The sequence below is a fragment of the Haliotis cracherodii genome, unplaced genomic scaffold (assembly GCF_022045235.1).
Source record: "Haliotis cracherodii isolate W230 unplaced genomic scaffold, xgHalCrac1.p SCAF_6, whole genome shotgun sequence".
NCBI classification, from domain to species: Eukaryota; Metazoa; Mollusca; class Gastropoda; order Lepetellida; family Haliotidae; genus Haliotis; species Haliotis cracherodii.
In genome coordinates, this window is record NW_027266319.1 from 68,189,980 (window position 1) to 68,211,098 (window position 21,119).

At 41.0% G+C, this 21,119-nt stretch overlaps 2 protein-coding genes across 2 annotated transcripts in view; both read right to left on the reverse strand.

The window, feature by feature from the left end:
* LOC139446631 (uncharacterized) overlaps positions 1–2,388 on the reverse strand; it is an 81,255-nt gene extending 78,867 nt beyond the window's left edge. The window contains 1 exon segment of the mRNA XM_071227910.1: positions 2,315–2,388. Coding sequence (XP_071084011.1) covers positions 2,315–2,388 — 74 coding nt within the window.
* A 3,696-nt stretch (positions 2,389–6,084) lies between these two features.
* LOC139446632 (uncharacterized) overlaps positions 6,085–21,119 on the reverse strand; it is a 57,322-nt gene continuing 42,287 nt past the window's right edge. Inside the window, 18 exon segments of the mRNA XM_071227911.1 lie at positions 6,085–6,108; positions 8,586–8,857; positions 11,053–11,107; positions 12,221–12,492; positions 12,611–12,806; positions 12,929–13,254; positions 13,443–13,538; positions 14,274–14,486; positions 15,238–15,996; positions 16,609–16,812; positions 17,305–17,499; positions 17,858–18,005; positions 18,682–18,821; positions 19,097–19,218; positions 19,333–19,474; positions 19,623–19,788; positions 19,993–20,133; positions 20,769–20,947. Coding sequence (XP_071084012.1) covers positions 6,085–6,108; positions 8,586–8,857; positions 11,053–11,107; positions 12,221–12,492; positions 12,611–12,806; positions 12,929–13,254; positions 13,443–13,538; positions 14,274–14,486; positions 15,238–15,996; positions 16,609–16,812; positions 17,305–17,499; positions 17,858–18,005; positions 18,682–18,821; positions 19,097–19,218; positions 19,333–19,474; positions 19,623–19,788; positions 19,993–20,133; positions 20,769–20,947 — 3,650 coding nt within the window.

Sequence of the window (21,119 nt, forward strand, 5' to 3'; positions counted from 1 at the left end):
CTTCCAGCTAACAGCATCAGCAATGCCATCAAACTTGACAAAGTCACATTTCTCATCATTATCACAATCTGATACAATATCCACAGGAGAAACAGTGGCAACACACCGAGTAGGTACATTGTCATTTCTTTCATGATACCTTTTAATCATATTGAAATGAAAAAGATGTGTCTTTTTACGATGGTCTGGTGTGTGAACATAGTCAGTGTCATTGATTTTTTTTCGGTTACTAACATTGCGATGGTGGTCCCTGGAATATCACAGTACACGGTGTTCCGGAAGTGTACACATGACACTCTCATCTAAATATAGTAACTTTCGCTTATATTAAACAGTACTACATTCCTGACAACTGATCACTAAGCAATTAGCTTCTACCGAATCTCAACAGAAAATAATGTAATACAGTTACAATAAGTATTTGACAATATATTACATTCATGTTACACGATAGAGACAACAAAGTGTTTTCAATGTCGAGCTATGTATCTGTAGAATTTGAATCGAAATCTGGCACGAAGGAAACACATCCCTTCATTGAACACAATGTGTTCCTCTCCATTTCACCCTGACCTACTCATAATGGGCATCAGAGAACTGCCATGTAAAAGCAATGTGTGTTGTTTACGCGCAACGAAATCTGTTTCGTTTGATATCTTAGATCTGTTATTCTCTGGACTCGACGTTTTGTATTTGCATCAACTTGCATGTACTATTCCTGGTTTTGGTAGTGTTGCAGTAACGTCGTGGCTTCAATAATTAAATCTGACATTCGCCATCAGAACAGGTCCACAACATTGAGGACATGTCGGTAACAGTAAGGACAGGTCGGTAACAGTAAGGACAGGTTGGTGACAGTAAAGACAGGTCGGTAACAGTAAGGACAAGTCGGTAGCTGTAAGGACAGGTCGGTAACAGAGAGGACAGGTCGGGAACAGGGAGGACATGTCGGAAACATCTGATAACAGTTCAGACAAAACGTACACACATACACAACGAACGTACAAAGAAAGCTTGAACAATAGCCTTGAAGAATAGGTATAATGCCTTTTGTACGGACGTCGGCTATGAAATTAAAGGCAACCAAGTGTTGCTGATGTCGAGATACGTACATGTAGATTTGACGATAATACATTGAATCGGTATCTGGCACGAAGGTAACGCAACCCTTCATTTAACACAAGGTGTTCCTCTCCATTTACTTAGGGCCTACTCATAATGCCGTTGTGTGTCAACACAAAACTCACTGAAGGCATTACATGTATTCCAGGAAACGGGTGAGAACATCATTCGTCATTCTATCGAGACGGTTATTCTCTGGCTTTGACGTTTTGTATTTATCAACTCGCCTGTACTATTTCTGGTTTTGGTAGTGTTGCAGCAACGTTGTGGCCTCAATAATTAAATCTGATATTAGCCCAACATATTTTGGGCCTTACCCGGAGTGATCCCGGGTATTGCCTCCGTATTTTGAAACTGCGTGTTATTTTCCCTAGTGTCATGCATCATGCACCCTGACGCAATACAGCTCACAACCGACTTTCCGTCAAAAGTTGAATACAACTGACCTATATATTACTGGCAAACACACAAAGAATAAACGGGGGCCGAGAGCTACATATTAGGTTATTGTGTATTTGCTGTGGATGACCCCCAAAAGGTAATAAGAGAGAAAATATTTAATGTTCAGCAGTATGTATTTAGTGATGAAACACTGAACTTATCTCAAAATGTTTAACTGACTTCTCATGCGAGTTAAATAACATTTTATGCTGGAACTATGTTCAGTATGCTTCAATGATCAGATGAGTTAGAAAACTACATAATGAATAGAATATTCGTCCTGTTAAATACATGTTCATCTGATCTCGTGATAGAATAGGTCTTAAGCAACCCATGCTTGCGGTAAAAGGCGACTATGCCTGCCGTAAAAGGCGACTAACGGTATCAGGTGGTCAGGCGCGCTGACTTGGTTGATGCATTTCACCGTATCCCAATTGCGTGGATCGATGCTCATGATACCAATCACTGGATTGTCTGGTCCAAACTCGATTATTTACAGACCGCCATCAGAGAGATGGAATATTGCTTAGTGCGGCGTAAAACAAACAAACCAAAAAAATAGTCTCGTGCCTGCTTCTTAGATATCGATTTGGGGAGGTCACACGATGAGGTAAACATGCCAATTAAACACGAAACGCTAATTATATTAATCATCTATGTATTCCAACACTTGAAATTATGTTAAATTTTCCTTTATCCTTTTAACAAACCTACTACATTTCAACATAATCTAAATTTGATTGCCACTTACGCATTTTCCACAAGTCCGTCAACACTGTGGAACTGGAGCAGACATATGACAATACCACAGAGTACCAGCTTCATCGCCGTCCTTCACCACTCACCTCTTTCCCGTCAACTGAACAGTCGCGTCAAGAACTCCTGAAACCAGGATGTTGTGACGTTACCAGGGGCAACTTACCCGCTCGCGACATACGTGGAACCTTGGACTACATTGACGATTACATCGCAGGAATGTTTACAACATGAATAAGTCATGACTGTCCGCGTGGTGGTTCCTGATAAGAATAGGTCATGATAACTCATTCATGGTATTGTGTTGGCAAGCTTGGTTACAGACTAGAATGAGCCTTCCTAACGGACACCTGGGACGTTAATGTTATCAGTGACCATGTTACATAGTACAGCTTCGCGATAAATCACAATGAAGAACGAAGCGTGGTTTATTTCACGATAAAACAGTGTTCTATCATGACGTCACTTCTGGTGAGTCGAATATGAGCTCGCAAATTGATGACGTCATATACTGGACGACGTTGTTTTTAAGAGAGAGGTGGCCAGTCATTTGTTCCCCATAGATGTAGCTGAGGTGCACAGATAAGTCCCATCCCGAGCGATTGCATCCAACAGTTGGAGAGATTTGACAATCGGTATGAGGAGAAAAGGTACAGATAATCGACGTGTGCATTGTGAGAAAATGGGGGAAATACCAAACTTAATCCACCTGTCAGGAGGTCGGATTCTATTCAGGGGGTCATCATTATTAAAATTTGGATGAATATTTTGAAAGCTTATACATTTCATCAACCTCCATACAGAGGCTGTACATCATGTTGATACCCCATGTAAGAAATAAACGCTTCATGATTGTCCCTCATGTTTTATTCTCCCTGTAGTGTTTTCTTGTACGATACAAAACTCCCACTTGTCGCTTATTTTAAAAATAAGTGCTGATATTCTAATGTGGTAAGGGTCGATTCGCTGTTCCGAGATGCGTTCCTTGGGAACATCAGAAACCTTTGATCGTGGGTCCGAATCCATGTTCTCCCCAATTATGTCTCCAGGTTTTGTCAGCACCATACCTGTGCTTGTGATTTTAATCAACGTGGTAAGCGGCCTACATCACTTCGGGCTTTCGTCCCACATTAAACTGACAGTCCGTGATATACCAAGCATGGTATCTTAGTGGGCTAGCACTATAAAATCAGCATCAGTCCGGACTAGTAAAAGCAGACACACACACACACACACACACACACACACACACACACACACACACACACACTAACACACACACACTAACACTTGCACGCACGTCGCTATATAAGTGCAATGATCTTATCCGCGACGTAAACCCCATGTCAGCTCACCTCTGATGTGGAAAGCGTATTTGGTGAAGTTGTTAAATTCAATTAAATGTGCTAGAGTGACAGGCTGTCGCACACCTTTTTCACTTCACAAGGTCGGTGTTTCCAATGGTGGCCATGGGGTACCAGGAAGTGTACCAAAGCAATTGCGTGTACGTTCTGTGTTTAAAAAGAGTTGGGGCCACATTTGAGTTATTGGTGTTGACACATCGTAAACACAGCACGGGTACATGTCTAGATTTATGGCATAAACTATTGATTTAGTGAAGGTGTTACGTTTTTTTGGTCAGCAATAAGAAGGGAATGTTCACATGCAATAATCATGACCATTGAATACGAGACGTGTAGCAGGCCAACCTGATACTCCACTTCTTTCATTCGCTTGCCACCCGCGAAGATCCATGAAGAGACACGTAATCGTATACCACCTACGTTGATCGATGCAAATGGAGGCGAGGCGAGGTATTATCGCGAAAATGGATAGAATTATCATAAAAAATGCCCTCATATCAACAGAAATCTTAGGGCCACTGCAACTTTATAGTAGTCCTCTTACCCATAACAACGGGCTGCTGTCTTTGCTATAACTATGTGACGCCATTAGCGTTGCGTGTCTTGCGTTTGTGACGTCATCCTATATCATGTGCTATGACGATGCGATTTGTAGGTTGGTTGGTTGGTTGGTTGTTTAACGCTGCACTCTGCAATATTCCAGCTACATGACGGCAGTCTGTAAATAATCGAGTCTGGGCCAGACAATCCAGTGATTGATATCATGAGCATCGATCCACGCCATTGGGATCCATGACATGCATCAACCAAGTCAGCGAGCCTGACCACCCGATCCCGTTAGTCGCCTAACTATAGCTGATTCCAGATTGACTTTAAAAGCATAAGATAGTAAGACATTCTTAATTCTAATTGTTGTCAAAACACAATGTTATAAACTTCTACTGAATCTGAACAGAAGCAACATGATACAATGACAACATTGTTTAACAATACATTACACTGCCATATAACAATATATATGTTTAAATGTATTATGTGTGTTGTAGTAGTGTAATGTGTGTGTGCGTGGGATGGGATGGGATGGGAGAGTACGTATGGAAGGTGTAAAGTATGGATTGTAGTCAATAAGATTCGGTTGTTCTGACTTGTAGTGGGTAAGTGAGTGAGTTGGGTATACAAGCAAAACATTGCTTATATAAATACTGCTCCAGGAAAAACAAATTACAGTTGGTGACTATATATAGGCATGTTCCTGTTGAATATATATGTACAATACATAAAATTGATCTGGAGCTAGTCGAGTCCGAGCTAAAGGAATACAGTATCTGCGGCCTGTTCTGACATTGACGTACACGTCGATCGAGTTCATCCCAGCAGTGTTCCAATGAATTGAGATCTGGAGATCTGGACGGCCAGGGCAAGGCGTTGACGTTGCCATTATTAAGGTAGTCTACCGTGACACGAGCTCTGTGCGGTGGAGCTCCCTCTGGCGGTCAATGATTGAAAGAAGGTGGGGTTCAAGAATTTGATTCATGTAGCGATTTGCTGTCACATTTCCCTGAATCACAACCAAGTCAGATCTCGCGGTGAAGGTGTAGGATATGCGCTGTCAGGCAATAAATACTCACTTATTCATGCAAATTGTGTGAATGGCGGGTGCCACCGATAGGCCAGGACACGCCCACCTTCTTCATAAAAACGAAAGGTCATAGTTTTTTTACGATGTCATTTTGCCCTTTCAGGCGGATAACCAACACAAGTCATTCTTTTGTATTGACAATATATATTTTCAAACTATTTTATTAAATCATTATCTTCCATTTTTCTGTGACCGAACATTTAGGAGCGCGTAGAAGTATGATGACGCTTAACCTTGTTATACATCTGCCCTCTACGTGAGGATAAAACAAGCCTGAGGGCGTTTATGAAATCAAAAAACAATATCCGAGGCTTATCAAATGTTTTCATGCCTGAATGTTATGTATCATGCCAGATATCAAGTGCATAATTGGGTGGAGTGTGGGAGACAAGGATTTACAAACTGAGCGTTTACTCACACGTCATCTTTCACATTAGGTATTACCAGTTTGTTGGGCTATTCAGTGTAGCGTTAAACTCTAGACTCTTCAGTTTATCAGGTTTTGTAAAGTTATAAGTGGAACTATGAAAATAATTGCACTTCTACATCGCTTTAGGTTTCTACTTCTAATTTGCACGGGTTCGCATGTTGTCTAACTTCATTACAGTGATACAAGTACAATACAATAAGCGAGATGTTGCACATTTGTGTATTTTTCACTGCAGTAGACTTCTTGTACACATGTAGCAGTTTAGTGCATGTCTTTTACGAATCAACAAACACATACTACAGGGTTGAGGTCTTTATCGCAGATGCCAAAGATCAAGGATCTAAGATATCAGACACCTGAAACACATAATTACATAATAAATAATAAGGAAAACAGTATCATTAATGCAAGATTAAGTCTTTTTTCAAGTAAGCATTACACATATCAATTATCCATTTGACCACAAGATAGACTTACGCTAAACGATTATAATAGAACAAATACAGTAATATACATGCAACGTAATACCGACATACCAGGGAGATAACTCCTTGAATTTCATTTGACTAAAATATATACACAATAACGCTTACACATTCTGTTTTAACATATACAATACTTTGAATGAATGATATCATGATATTATATTAAATGTGGTCATCACAAGTAGATTACATCTTAAATGTTAGACAAATATAAATAACACAATACATACCCTGTGGATGATACAAGGGTGTGTATCCCAACTGCCACACGTATGGCAACACCATGGATGACCTGATTAAACAATACATAAACAAAACACTATATATTTCACATTAAAAATGTTAAACAGGATAAGACACACAGTTTATTTATAATGATTTGCATGTATCACCTCAGTATCTGTAAATTATAAAGCTTTATAAAACACTCTTGAAGTTAAAAATTTTCACATATTTAATTGAAGGGATAGAATATATTTTAGTGATAAAGTATGGTTGTTTAGCTGATCATATGCAGATTTAAATAATTAGACATAATCAATATTTATATCAAATTACATCTAGTTTACTTAATATAACATTTTAGAAATACTGTTTTGTTTCAATACAACACAAGATAGAGATTGTAACCATTTAGCTCACCTGATTAAAGATAATGTCTTTATGCTTTGCAAGTCTGAGCTGTTCTGTCAGTTCATGAGAGAGAATGCAATGTAATCAAAGCATGCAGTTTAACAATATGTGCTAGTTTGGCCAATCAGCAAATGAAGCTTCTGGCCATGGGGCAGTTGGTTGGTAAAACAGGTCAGATACACTTTGTTATGGCTGACTGAAACTGACAACTAGTTATTTATAATAGATATATGTAAAAACCTAAAATGAAATTAAAATGAATATATATATAAAAAATTTGAATCTGAATGAATGTATATAAAAAAATCTGAATCTGAAGTGTAGCGACATGGCTGTTTGTTAAGCCCTTTTCTCTTCTCATTCCTAATTAACGAACTTATCGTGCAGATAAAACGTAATTATGAAAGGGGTATTCAAACACACTCTGAAACACGCAGTTTCATGTGAAGATCTTCCTCTATAAATGTGGTCACTGTCATGTATGGTATAATCAATGTGTCACAAACAATCAAGAACTTTGTTTTAATGTCACTAAGAAAAAAACTACTCTCCACATGTACATCCAGTAGGACTTCTCTTGTTGATTCATGAAGTATATGTTGCTACAATAAGTTTTACGAATCATTATTATCTACTGAATGCTATTTAATGCATTTGAACCTGAGAAAGTTTAGGACATCACTATCACAATTAAGATGTAGTTCACATATATTAATGCTTGAACTGGGGAGGTAAAAGAATATACCAAGAAATAAGAGATTGTGTTCGCAATGTAATTCTGATTCAGTGGAGGATGAATATCACATGTTATGGCATGTACTAAAAATAATAACGTTAGAAAAACATACATAACACGGTTTTATTTTGTTCATCCAAAAATAAAAAAAATGTTTCTTTGATGAAATCAGTCAAGACAAATGTCGTTCGTAACTTATCAGGGTTATTTACCATGTCATGTCATTGAGGAAGTAATTTGTTTGTGCTCCCTCTGCGCTTGTATCTTGCAATACATGTACTGTGGCCCGTGGCCTTTCAGTATTGAGAATAACAGATTGATAGACAATGAAGGGACCTGGGCCCATTTGTACAAAGCAGTCTTAGCGCTAAGATGTTCGTAAGTCTATGTTAAAGTATGGGACTACGATCACGTTAGCGCTAAGATCGCTTTGAGAAACGAAGCCCAGGGCCCACTTGCACAAAACAGTCTTTAGCGCTAAGATGATCGTAACTCCCATACTTTAACATAGTTAAATAGCTTACAATAGTCACTTCGTGCAAGTGGGCCCTGGACAAACTTTCCGCTTAACAGGTTTGCTTGTTATCTCCTAGAACATTGGTGATATGTCGTCTCATTGTTGATTAGGAGTTAGCAGGGTAGTTAGTGTCGGTTGGGGATAAGCACTTGCCTGTCTGTTAATTACTCATGCAGGATCCTCCCCAAATCCCACCAGCTTATAACAAAGTTCACAGTTGTGTGCACAGCTAACCCCCTAGCTGCTACCTCCGAATTCGTAATTAAATGGATGAACCCAAACAAAGAACCAAACTTTATGATTATAATTTATTGGGTATAAGAATGACAAATAAACAACACATTATAGTAATGAAGCATGGTTATTGGTTATTGTTATATATTCAGCATAAATATCTTTGATCACGTCCAACAGATAATGAGATTGTTAACCTTGGATTTTTCCTTCTCAGCTTATCCTTACTTTCATGGTTGAATTTGCATTCAACTTTTTTATAACTTCATCATCAATGGCTGTTATAGAGACATATACGGCAGTGACAGTTAGCGGGTGCGAGGACAGGTTGAGCTTCATCTGCTCCTGGCGTGTTAGCAGCCCGTCCACCACATCTGCCCCACCCTCCACCCTACCCACCATCACTTCATACACAAGCTGGCCCCAGGGGGAGGTAAACAGGCCAGGGCAGGACAGAGTGGTCATCCTGTCGGACGTCCTGGACGAGATCATTGCTGCTTCTGAAGTAAACCAGACATCAATGTCAGGAAACAGATACAACATAACATTGAATTTTGTTGCATTTAAAATTGCATTTTCGAATTTGCTGTTTTTACGATAAATTGTGTGAATGGCGGGTGCCACCGATAGGCCAGGACACGCCCACCTTCTTCATAAAAACGAAAGGTCATAGTTTTTTTACGATGTCATTTTGCCCTTTCAGGCGGATAACCAACACAAGTCATTCTTTTGTATTGACAATATATATTTTCAAACTATTTTATTAAATCATTATCTTCCATTTTTCTGTGACCGAACATTTAGGAGCGCGTAGAAGTATGATGACGCTTAACCTTGTTATACATCTGCCCTCTACGTGAGGATAAAACAAGCCTGAGGGCGTTTATGAAATCAAAAAACAATATCCGAGGCTTATCAAATGTTTTCATGCCTGAATGTTATGTATCATGCCAGATATCAAGTGCATAATTGGGTGGAGTGTGGGAGACAAGGATTTACAAACTGAGCGTTTACTCACACGTCATCTTTCACATTAGGTATTACCAGTTTGTTGGGCTATTCAGTGTAGTGTTAAACTCTAGACTCTTCAGTTTATCAGGTTTTGTAAAGTTATAAGTGGAACTATGAAAATAATTGCACTTCTACATCGCTTTAGGTTTCTACTTCTAATTTGCACGGGTTCGCATGTTGTCTAACTTCATTACAGTGATACAAGTACAATACAATAAGCGAGATGTTGCACATTTGTGTATTTTTCACTGCAGTAGACTTCTTGTACACATGTAGCAGTTTAGTGCATGTCTTTTACGAATCAACAAACACATACTACAGGGTTGAGGTCTTTATCGCAGATGCCAAAGATCAAGGATCTAAGATATCAGACACCTGAAACACATAATTACATAATAAATAATAAGGAAAACAGTATCATTAATGCAAGATTAAGTCTTTTTTCAAGTAAGCATTACACATATCAATTATCCATTTGACCACAAGATAGACTTACGCTAAACGATTATAATAGAACAAATACAGTAATATACATGCAACGTAATACCGACATACCAGGGAGATAACTCCTTGAATTTCATTTGACTAAAATATATACACAATAACGCTTACACATTCTGTTTTAACATATACAATACTTTGAATGAATGATATCATGATATTATATTAAATGTGGTCATCACAAGTAGATTACATCTTAAATGTTAGACAAATATAAATAACACAATACATACCCTGTGGATGATACAAGGGTGTGTATCCCAACTGCCACACGTATGGCAACACCATGGATGACCTGATTAAACAATACATAAACAAAACACTATATATTTCACATTAAAAATGTTAAACAGGATAAGACACACAGTTTATTTATAATGATTTGCATGTATCACCTCAGTATCTGTAAATTATAAAGCTTTATAAAACACTCTTGAAGTTAAAAATTTTCACATATTTAATTGAAGGGATAGAATATATTTTAGTGATAAAGTATGGTTGTTTAGCTGATCATATGCAGATTTAAATAATTAGACATAATCAATATTTATATCAAATTACATCTAGTTTACTTAATATAACATTTTAGAAATACTGTTTTGTTTCAATACAACACAAGATAGAGATTGTAACCATTTAGCTCACCTGATTAAAGATAATGTCTTTATGCTTTGCAAGTCTGAGCTGTTCTGTCAGTTCATGAGAGAGAATGCAATGTAATCAAAGCATGCAGTTTAACAATATGTGCTAGTTTGGCCAATCAGCAAATGAAGCTTCTGGCCATGGGGCAGTTGGTTGGTAAAACAGGTCAGATACACTTTGTTATGGCTGACTGAAACTGACAACTAGTTATTTATAATAGATATATGTAAAAACCTAAAATGAAATTAAAATGAATATATATATAAAACATTTGAATCTGAATGAATGTATATAAAAAAATCTGAATCTGAAGTGTAGCGACATGGCTGTTTGTTAAGCCCTTTTCTCTTCTCATTCCTAATTAACGAACTTATCGTGCAGATAAAACGTAATTATGAAAGGGGTATTCAAACACACTCTGAAACACGCAGTTTCATGTGAAGATCTTCCTCTATAAATGTGGTCACTGTCATGTATGGTATAATCAATGTGTCACAAACAATCAAGAACTTTGTTTTAATGTCACTAAGAAAAAAACTACTCTCCACATGTACATCCAGTAGGACTTCTCTTGTTGATTCATGAAGTATATGTTGCTACAATAAGTTTTACGAATCATTATTATCTACTGAATGCTATTTAATGCATTTGAACCTGAGAAAGTTTAGGACATCACTATCACAATTAAGATGTAGTTCACATATATTAATGCTTGAACTGGGGAGGTAAAAGAATATACCAAGAAATAAGAGATTGTGTTCGCAATGTAATTCTGATTCAGTGGAGGATGAATATCACATGTTATGGCATGTACTAAAAATAATAACGTTAGAAAAACATACATAACACGGTTTTATTTTGTTCATCCAAAAATAAAAAAAATGTTTCTTTGATGAAATCAGTCAAGACAAATGTCGTTCGTAACTTATCAGGGTTATTTACCATGTCATGTCATTGAGGAAGTAATTTGTTTGTGCTCCCTCTGCGCTTGTATCTTGCAATACATGTACTGTGGCCCGTGGCCTTTCAGTATTGAGAATAACAGATTGATAGACAATGAAGGGACCTGGGCCCATTTGTACAAAGCAGTCTTAGCGCTAAGATGTTCGTAAGTCTATGTTAAAGTATGGGACTACGATCACGTTAGCGCTAAGATCGCTTTGAGAAACGAAGCCCAGGGCCCACTTGCACAAAACAGTCTTTAGCGCTAAGATGATCGTAACTCCCATACTTTAACATAGTTAAATAGCTTACAATAGTCACTTCGTGCAAGTGGGCCCTGGACAAACTTTCCGCTTAACAGGTTTGCTTGTTATCTCCTAGAACATTGGTGATATGTCGTCTCATTGTTGATTAGGAGTTAGCAGGGTAGTTAGTGTCGGTTGGGGATAAGCACTTGCCTGTCTGTTAATTACTCATGCAGGATCCTCCCCAAATCCCACCAGCTTATAACAAAGTTCACAGTTGTGTGCACAGCTAACCCCCTAGCTGCTACCTCCGAATTCGTAATTAAATGGATGAACCCAAACAAAGAACCAAACTTTATGATTATAATTTATTGGGTATAAGAATGACAAATAAACAACACATTATAGTAATGAAGCATGGTTATTGGTTATTGTTATATATTCAGCATAAATATCTTTGATCACGTCCAACAGATAATGAGATTGTTAACCTTGGATTTTTCCTTCTCAGCTTATCCTTACTTTCATGGTTGAATTTGCATTCAACTTTTTTATAACTTCATCATCAATGGCTGTTATAGAGACATATACGGCAGTGACAGTTAGCGGGTGCGAGGACAGGTTGAGCTTCATCTGCTCCTGGCGTGTTAGCAGCCCGTCCACCACATCTGCCCCACCCTCCACCCTACCCACCATCACTTCATACACAAGCTGGCCCCAGGGGGAGGTAAACAGGCCAGGGCAGGACAGAGTGGTCATCCTGTCGGACGTCCTGGACGAGATCATTGCTGCTTCTGAAGTAAACCAGACATCAATGTCAGGAAACAGATACAACATAACATTGAATTTTGTTGCATTTAAAATTGCATTTTCGAATTTGCTGTTTTTACGATAACTGTTGTGCTGTCTTACTGTTTAGACTTGGTGGTCGTCCATGCGTGGTGATAGAAGCTTCTGTCGGGTACCCTGCCTTGTCCAGCACATGCATGGCGCTGATGTTGTAGGTTGTCAGGTCGCTGAGTTTCAGGCCACACAGCTGGGCAGATGTGTATGTGAATATACTCGGGACGATCTGTTTGTAGATCAAACTGCTGCCCTCGATGTGAACCTATATGTTTAATTAAAAACACAAAACAAATAAGTAAGAATGTTACAAACACCAGCTTCATACATGGTAGTTGTGACTAGAGCAAGTATCTGCATTGAAGACGTCAACTTGAGTCGACATACCAGCGTAGTGTAAGGAGTCTGGGTTTCTCCTCCCTCCCAGTGAAGTCTCACAGTGTCTCGGGCTACGTGACACTGGCCTCTGTCTGAGAACACAGAGGGGCTCTCCTTCAGGACCTGGAAGCCAGCTACAGATGCCAACTGGGACACGATGACGACACCATCAGATGAGGACTCGGAGGCCTGCCCCGCGTTGTTATGGCACCGTACTGTCGTGTACACCTTCACACCAGATGACGTCACTATATCAGTCAGATTCCACCTGGTAAATCTTACTCCGGGATTAGTTCGAGCAAACCGACGAACGTCGTCATCTCCAGGTGTGTGTCCTGCAGAAGATATAACAGTTATGAAGTCAGACGATATTGAAAATGAAGTTCCGTTCGTATACACAAAGACATGTTGAAACAACATCAGCTTATGCAGTTTCTACACGAATTTACCTTTTCGGTGATTAATATATTTTTCTAATTGATTATGACAACAAACATGTTGCATCAATATGTCTGTTCCTAACCTATAGCAATGTCACAGTTGATAGAATCCGATTCCTGATCTTCTACAGCCCAGTTCGCTGCCATGTCCTCTGGTGAAAGGAAGTCTGCATCAACTCCTAGAAGTACAGCATTACAACTTATATATAGCAATGGAGCATTATAGCTGGATGATCATTTTGCAATGGAGTATTATAGCTGGATGATCATATAGCAATGGTGCAATATACATATGTGATCAGATAGCAATGGAGTATTATAGCTGGATGATCATATAGCAATGTAGTATTATACATGTGTGATCATATAGCAATGGAGCATTATAGCTGTGTGATCATATAGCAATGGAGCATTATATATGTGTGATCATATAGCAATGGCGTATTATACATGTGTGATCATATAGCAATGGAGTATTATAGCTGGGTGATCATATAGCAATGGAACATTATAGCTGTGTGATCATATAGCAATGGGGCATTATAGCTGTGTGATCATACAGCAATCGAGCATTATAGCTGGATGATCATATAGCAATGGAGCAATGGATTCTATCACAAAATGTTATGGTCATTGTAGGGGCGGTCGGGTAGCCTAGTGGTTAAAGCGTTCGCTCGGCACACCGAAGACCCAGGTTTGATTCCCAACATGGCTTCAATATATGAAGCCAATTTCTGGTGTCCCCCGCCGTGATATTGCTGGAATATTGCTAAAAGTGGCGTAAAACCATACTCATCCACTCACTCACTATCGTCATTGTAAAGGAATGGGCATGCTGGAATGTACACGCATGCAGGAGTATTTGGAACGGTAAACAATATTAATGCCAGACACGTTTCAGTTGCTTGGTTTACCTGAACCATCGTTGACTTGTTGTATAGTTGGTGGTGTCATGTCCACCGTCACTGGTTCAGCTCTGGTCAGTGATGTCAGGCCGGCAGCGTTAGTGGCGAGTACCGACACATACAGTCTGGAGTTGTGAGTGAGCTTCTGGGCAGAAACTGTTCCTTGAGGGTTTCTACCAACTTTAGTGAAGCCTTGTACCTGTGTCCCCCCTTCCACCAGACCTGCATGGAGAGTCAATGTTATTACCTACAGGCTTGGATACTGCTCAGGTCACACTAGGCTATCAACAGTTTTGTTTCTGTACTTCTCCATTTATAATTATCTTTATCTTTATCACTACGCTCAATATTCGTAATCTGAGTTTAATATAGGTGGCGCACTCCTAAGTCACCCACGATTTGCGTCCCACATGTGAGTCGATCCTGTGCTTGCTGGTCCGAGAACAATATTAGCCCTGATATGATCATTGTTTTGACAGCATAATACGCGTGCGCGTTGGTTTCCACAAAGGGTCACACGTCTAAGGCCTGCATCCCTTGTTATGGGGGCTTTTCGCCCACAGTATGTGGTATAAATAATCTCATACATTCTTAATCTAGATCCTCCCAAGTCAAGCCCTTACTGACTGCCCACTAGTACATGGTGATGGGGTACTTTCCTACCGCCCGATCTTACATGATTGGGTTCTCACCTACTGCCCACTGGTACATTGTGATGGCGGACTTTCCTACCGCCCACTCTTGCATGATTGGGTACTCACCTACTGCCCACTAGTACATGGTGATGGGGAACTCACCTACTGCCCACTGGTACATGGTGATGGTGACTCACCAACTGCCCACTGGTACATGGTGATGGCGGACTTTTCTACCGCCCACTCTTATATGATTGGAGACTCACCTACTGCCCACTGGTACGTGGTGATGGGGGACTCACCTACTGCCCACTGGTACATGTTGATAGGAGACTCACCTACTGCCCAGTGGTACATGGTGATGGGAGACTCGGTGTCCTTAAAGTGCCAGGACACGTGCACAGACGACCAGTGAGGCAGGAACACCGCGTTCACCTCCACATGCTTCTCTGTGTCACCAGCCTCGTCATGTCCACCATACTTGACGCTCTGCAGTGTCACGTGATCAACTGCCATCGCCATGGACCTGGACTTCGTGCCAATAGTAAGTTGTGTGGATTCCTCCCGGGCAATGAAGGAAAACGTGTGTGTATTCCACATGATAACAGAATGTCTCCCAACATCACACACCCCTCGGCATAGATTCGGCTCCAGGCTGAATGTGATCACTTCAATACCGACTGAGACGAAGCCTTCTATAACGCTGTGATGTACGTCCGTGTTCTCTGTATATCCCACATGAATCATAGCTTTGTACATTTGCCCCACACTGAGATGTATATCTCTCTGGAGAATAGATCCGCTGATTACAACATAGCTGCTACCATGTCTAGCTAATGGACGCTCAGATGTAATAATGTGTATGCATGTAGAGTTGTTTGTCTGCCAGTGCTCGGGAAGCGGTTCATTGCACGTCGATGAATTCACAGGTTTATTTTGCATCTCAAACGAAGGATTCGTCACCAAGTTGCTTCCTAGGTATGCCACGCCCTGTGGTTCGGGGGTAGATGTGTCGACGACAACACCGTCTGATACAGCTACGTCTGAGGTGTGACCCACTGCATCTACAGCATACACCTTGCTCCATAAGCGTGTACCTAGAAACAAGGTAATACCGTCATCAGGCGTTTCTAGAAGGCTCACTTAATAAACAGTTAGGCGCCTCTTTAAATATTCGCAAGCGTGATAGCCTATACCCTGCAACTTCTTTTGACAGAACAAGATTTTGAACGGATTACAAAGTAGACACAATTTATGAATAACAACTTCTTTTATACTGTAAAAGCGTCGTTTAGGTATGGATCCTTATATCGTTGTCTTGCGTGACAACGTTATAAGGACCTTAACCGAAACGTCTTGCTTGACAATGGTATAAGGATCTATACCGAAACGTCACCTTTGCAGTATTAAAGAAGTTGTTATCCATAAATTGTATGTACTTTGTAATCCATCAACTTCTAAGTAATACCTATCAAACAATTCAGTTTGATTTCACTGTTGGACATTTTATGGTTCATCACATGCTTTTGACAATTTGCTGTTTTACATAACATTTACCTTGGTGACAATTTGTCCTCCTCAGGAAGTTTGGGACGAAGGATGAGTGCAACTTGACGCTAAGCTGGGTAATCATCATTGAGAATCAATACGTGAACAGTAGGCGTGCTGGTATTTAGATAAGGCCAGATGAACGTGATCAGGATACATACCACTAGGGAGAGGTGAAGCAAGCTGTGCAGTGAAGGTGGTATGAAGCCCAATCTCCCGCCAACCCAGCACACTGCAGTCTGTTGTGTCGTTGACTCTTCCCACACACCAGAAGTACGTGATGATCGTGGAGTCCGTGTCAGAGAAGCCGTGCCAGGAGGCGGAGACCTCTGATGGAGAACTCTGGTAGTCCGTGTCGTGCATCTCTACAGGGGTGTATTAGAAACAGTTAGAGGAGGTAACTACACAAGTCAACAAGTAACCACATTTCACCAGGTATTGTAACCTCTGTGGAGATCACATGTTCACATGTCAATTGAAAATTGTTTGTGTGTTCAAGGTGGAACGCCGCAATATTCAAGCTGTATGACGAATGTCTGTTAATATTTAAATCTGGACCAAACGATCTGGAGATTGATTTTATGAGCAACGATGCTCGCCAACGACACATAATCAACCAAGTCACCGAACCTGACAACTCCTGACAAGCATTGGCTATTTGGGACCTGCTCTAAGATGTGTGATGTTGGTGGGGCACTGACGTCGCTGTGTAATCGTATGGACGTCAACCCTTCTCTCAACATTCTATTCCCTGGTCCACACTCTGTTATAAACGGGACGCTCTGGTACAGCTGGAATATTGCGACGTACAGCAACAGACAACACTTCAAGCGCTGATACTATAGAAGGGAACGTACCTTGTCCGTCATCCACTCTGCCCGCTACAGGAGGCAGCACGTCCACCCGGACACCGTCAGAGTGAGCCCAGCTGACCTGGCCAGCTCTGTTGTAGGCCAGGACATTGGAGAAGTACACTGTGGCTGCTTGTAGACTCAGGTCCCTGGCTGTGTACTTCGTGGTGGTCAGGTCATCTGACGCGTGGATACTGTGTCCTGAAATAGTGAAGTTATTGAGTGAGTCAGTGAGTTTTGTTATAGTCAGCCATATCGCGACAGGGGCACCTGGAATTGGTTTCACACATTGTCCCCAAGTGGGAGTCGAACCTATGCGAACCTAACAATCCTTTATAATTTGTCAGCTATTGCAGCCTTTCATCACATGTACAGCGAATTATAACAACATCAATAATATTAACAATAATTTTAATAATAACACAAAAGCCAGTTAAAAGGCATATCATCCCCGGTCAATCAATTCCTACATGTAGGTATGTAGAAGGACAAGCTGTGTTGGTCGTTGTGAGTCAGGAATCAATGGGGGTAGGATATATGGGAAACTGAGAACGCTCACCCCCTGGGCTTGTACTGATGTAGACTCGGTACTTGAGAATACCCGAAGCGCCCGGCAGGAACTTGTTTGTCCAGCTGATCCTGATTGTGTCCGTCTCCATCTGAAAGTCTGCATCCTTCACTCCGTCGTCATCGCTGAGCTCAATCACCTGCATCATTAACATATAGTGTAGTAGATCGAGTGGGTGAATGCCGTTTAAAACTGCAATCATAAACATTTAGTTATTCCGTGACGGGCAGTTGATGGTCGAATCTGGACCAGTCAAAACACTGACTGAAAGCATTAACATCGGAAATATTTTGTTAAGTCCTCAAAAAGATCACTAGATATTGTCCTAGAAAAAAAGCCTTTTTAACCATCTTCCATTGATGAAGGGGCAACAAACATATTAAAATTAAAGTCTAAGTGGAACGCACATATGAAACATTTAATATCTTGAGACCATTCACGATTATGAGTCACACGTGTCACTAGTAGGCGAACGAACTTATCTTTACGTGTGCACAAATGGGGAGCCGTATTTTCAACCAAATATGTTTGAGTGACAATATCAAATCTGCCTTACGACCACCAGTGGTTTCGGTATGTTTACTCAAAACGTGAACAGGGTCAATTATACACGACAAGCGGATGGCGACACATGAAACACTATGACGTCATGATGTCCATATTGACCGGACAGTAACAGCTTGTATCGACCTCTGGCCGGTTCGGGATTGTATTTAATGAAGAGCAATGAGATTCTGACAACATGCTTGCAACATAATTAAAATGGGATTGCGTTGTTCCACTTGCAAATAAAGACCTAATGTGTGTTGACTCACTGCGAGTGCCTGGTTGTCGGTGGTCTTGGGAGGGGATGTGTCCACCATGACCCCGTCCGACTTGAAGATGCTGTACGTCGTCGCATTATACCAGCCTCTCACAAAGAAGGAATACACGTGCCGGCTGCTGAGGTCCTCGCCTTGGTCACAAGCACGACAGTTAGTCGGAATAGTCCATTATAGTTCATACTCTCTTACAAACATCCCTTCTTTTCCATTGCTTTGTAAATTAATACTACAACACATAGTTTTATACGAAACATTTGGTTTGGAGTTTATAACAGACATTAGCGCTTAGACTGCCGTAGTTCAATGGTCATGTATCGGATCGTCTTAGCACTAAGGTCGTTTTATGGAACTACATAATTTGCAGACTTCTGAATAAAGATCGGATGATCGGTATGTGAGTCAGTACCGTGTGCCAGAAGAATGACAGCTGATGTTTGCCGCCCGACGCTGAACCAGACTCTGCGGGAGTAACTGTCAAACACACCCGTGGGGTAGTCGCTGTCACTGACTCCAAGACTGACCTCATACCTGCAGCCAACAACAAACTGTCTGGGATACCTGGCACACTGTGGTCACAACGATGAGTTATTTCAAGCAACCTTAACAAATAGTTTAGATATTAAGTAATAAGAGAAACTGTACTGTGTGAAAGGCAGCCCTTGTTGTTTCAGCACCGTCCAACGGGCAGCCATGAAGGTGTCTGATGGTGAGTGTTCAACGTCCCCGGATGTTGTGAAGCGGAGGTCAGTGACATCGGTCACACCCAGAACATTGTTTGACCCACCTTGAACATAAAGTGTAACATATACCGCCATGCACTAACGATTACTGGCTCATGTCATAATGATCCATGTTTGCTGTGGATTGACATTCTGTAATTGTTATTGCAACCGAGTTCGATCCTCCCTGTGGAGACATCACTTGTGACGTACCATCCAGCAGCGGTGTACATCCGTGTGTGTGGTGGCACGTCCTGTCCTGCACGGCACAGACACAGTGACCCTCACAGTTGTACGACTGACACCGTCTGACCAGCTCGAGCATCCCCCCAGCTCCTAGTTCCAGTTCCAGGTGAAGCGCATCACTCTGGAGGCCAACCTGGGTCACAAGGAATACACACTGAACATAGAAGCATAACTAGGTTAATACTATGGGAATGTTTTTATTTGTTCGTGAGTTTCAATATAAATATGCCAAAGCAGATTCCATTCGGAGTAGAAGGCAAATCAGCAGTAACAATTACATGAATGGATCACTGAAAACACCAGGTGTTCGGGAACAGGTTAAGCATGTAACACCTACTCCGTTGACAGCCCAGATTGCCACAAACACAGACGGTGTGGAAGAGAGGTCCTTTGTGTCTACTACACCAGTCTGAACTCTGCCTTCGTCATCGTGCTCAATGCCAGACACATTGTGTTGTACGAGCACAAATGTGCTTCCCTGAAACAGACACACGTATCTGTTAGTAAATGGTGTCAAGGCGGTTTCAAGATGCATTATTCCTGACTAGTACAAACAGCCAAAGACACACACACACGGACACATACACACACACACACACACACACACACACACACACACACACACACACACACACACACACACACACACACACACACACGCGTGCGCGCGCACCACGCGCCAAGCACCACCATGCACCACGTCGCTTTATAACTGCAATAATCTTGAGCGCGACGTTAAAACCCCATTCCACCCCGTCACACCTCGTCACACCTCCCTTCACCTCACCACACCTCACCACACCTCACCATCTCAAAATGCACCAACAATGTGACTTTGGGCTCGTTTGACCTGCGGTGAGTTTAGGCAATTTATAAACAATTTGCCATCCACGTTGACAAATCTGTAAGTGCTCTTCTATGCATCTATGTTGTTTCTGCAAGTGTGTTAGTAGCCCTACTACATTTCTGTTCATCCAATAAATACATACATGTGTCGAAGTTACATTAATTTTGAAACTGCATACGTCATACCAACGTCACATCAGCATATTATAATCTGGAACCAAAGATCTTTAAATATGTAATGTGTTATTGGTATGAACGTGATTCCACCTCAGTAAGGTCCGTTCCGAACTCAGCAGACCCCGCTGTGATGATGTAGTGCGTTATTCCAGAATGGAGATCAGAGAAGCTAAGCCAGGCGAGGTTCAGCCGGGTCCTGTTCCATGTCATCCAGCCAGACTGGTGTCGAGACAACCCTGCTGCATGGTCGGTGTGCACAGCTAGCGCACCTGCATTGCAGTCATAGAGCCGTGTTAGTGAGAGAAGAGTGGTACATACGTGGATACAGAGTTACCTGTCAAAGATTCATGGAGACGGTTTTGTTACCTGTCAAAGATTCATGAAGACATTACTGTGTGTTACTTATCAACGATTCATGTAAACAGGAAGGTGTGTTTACTG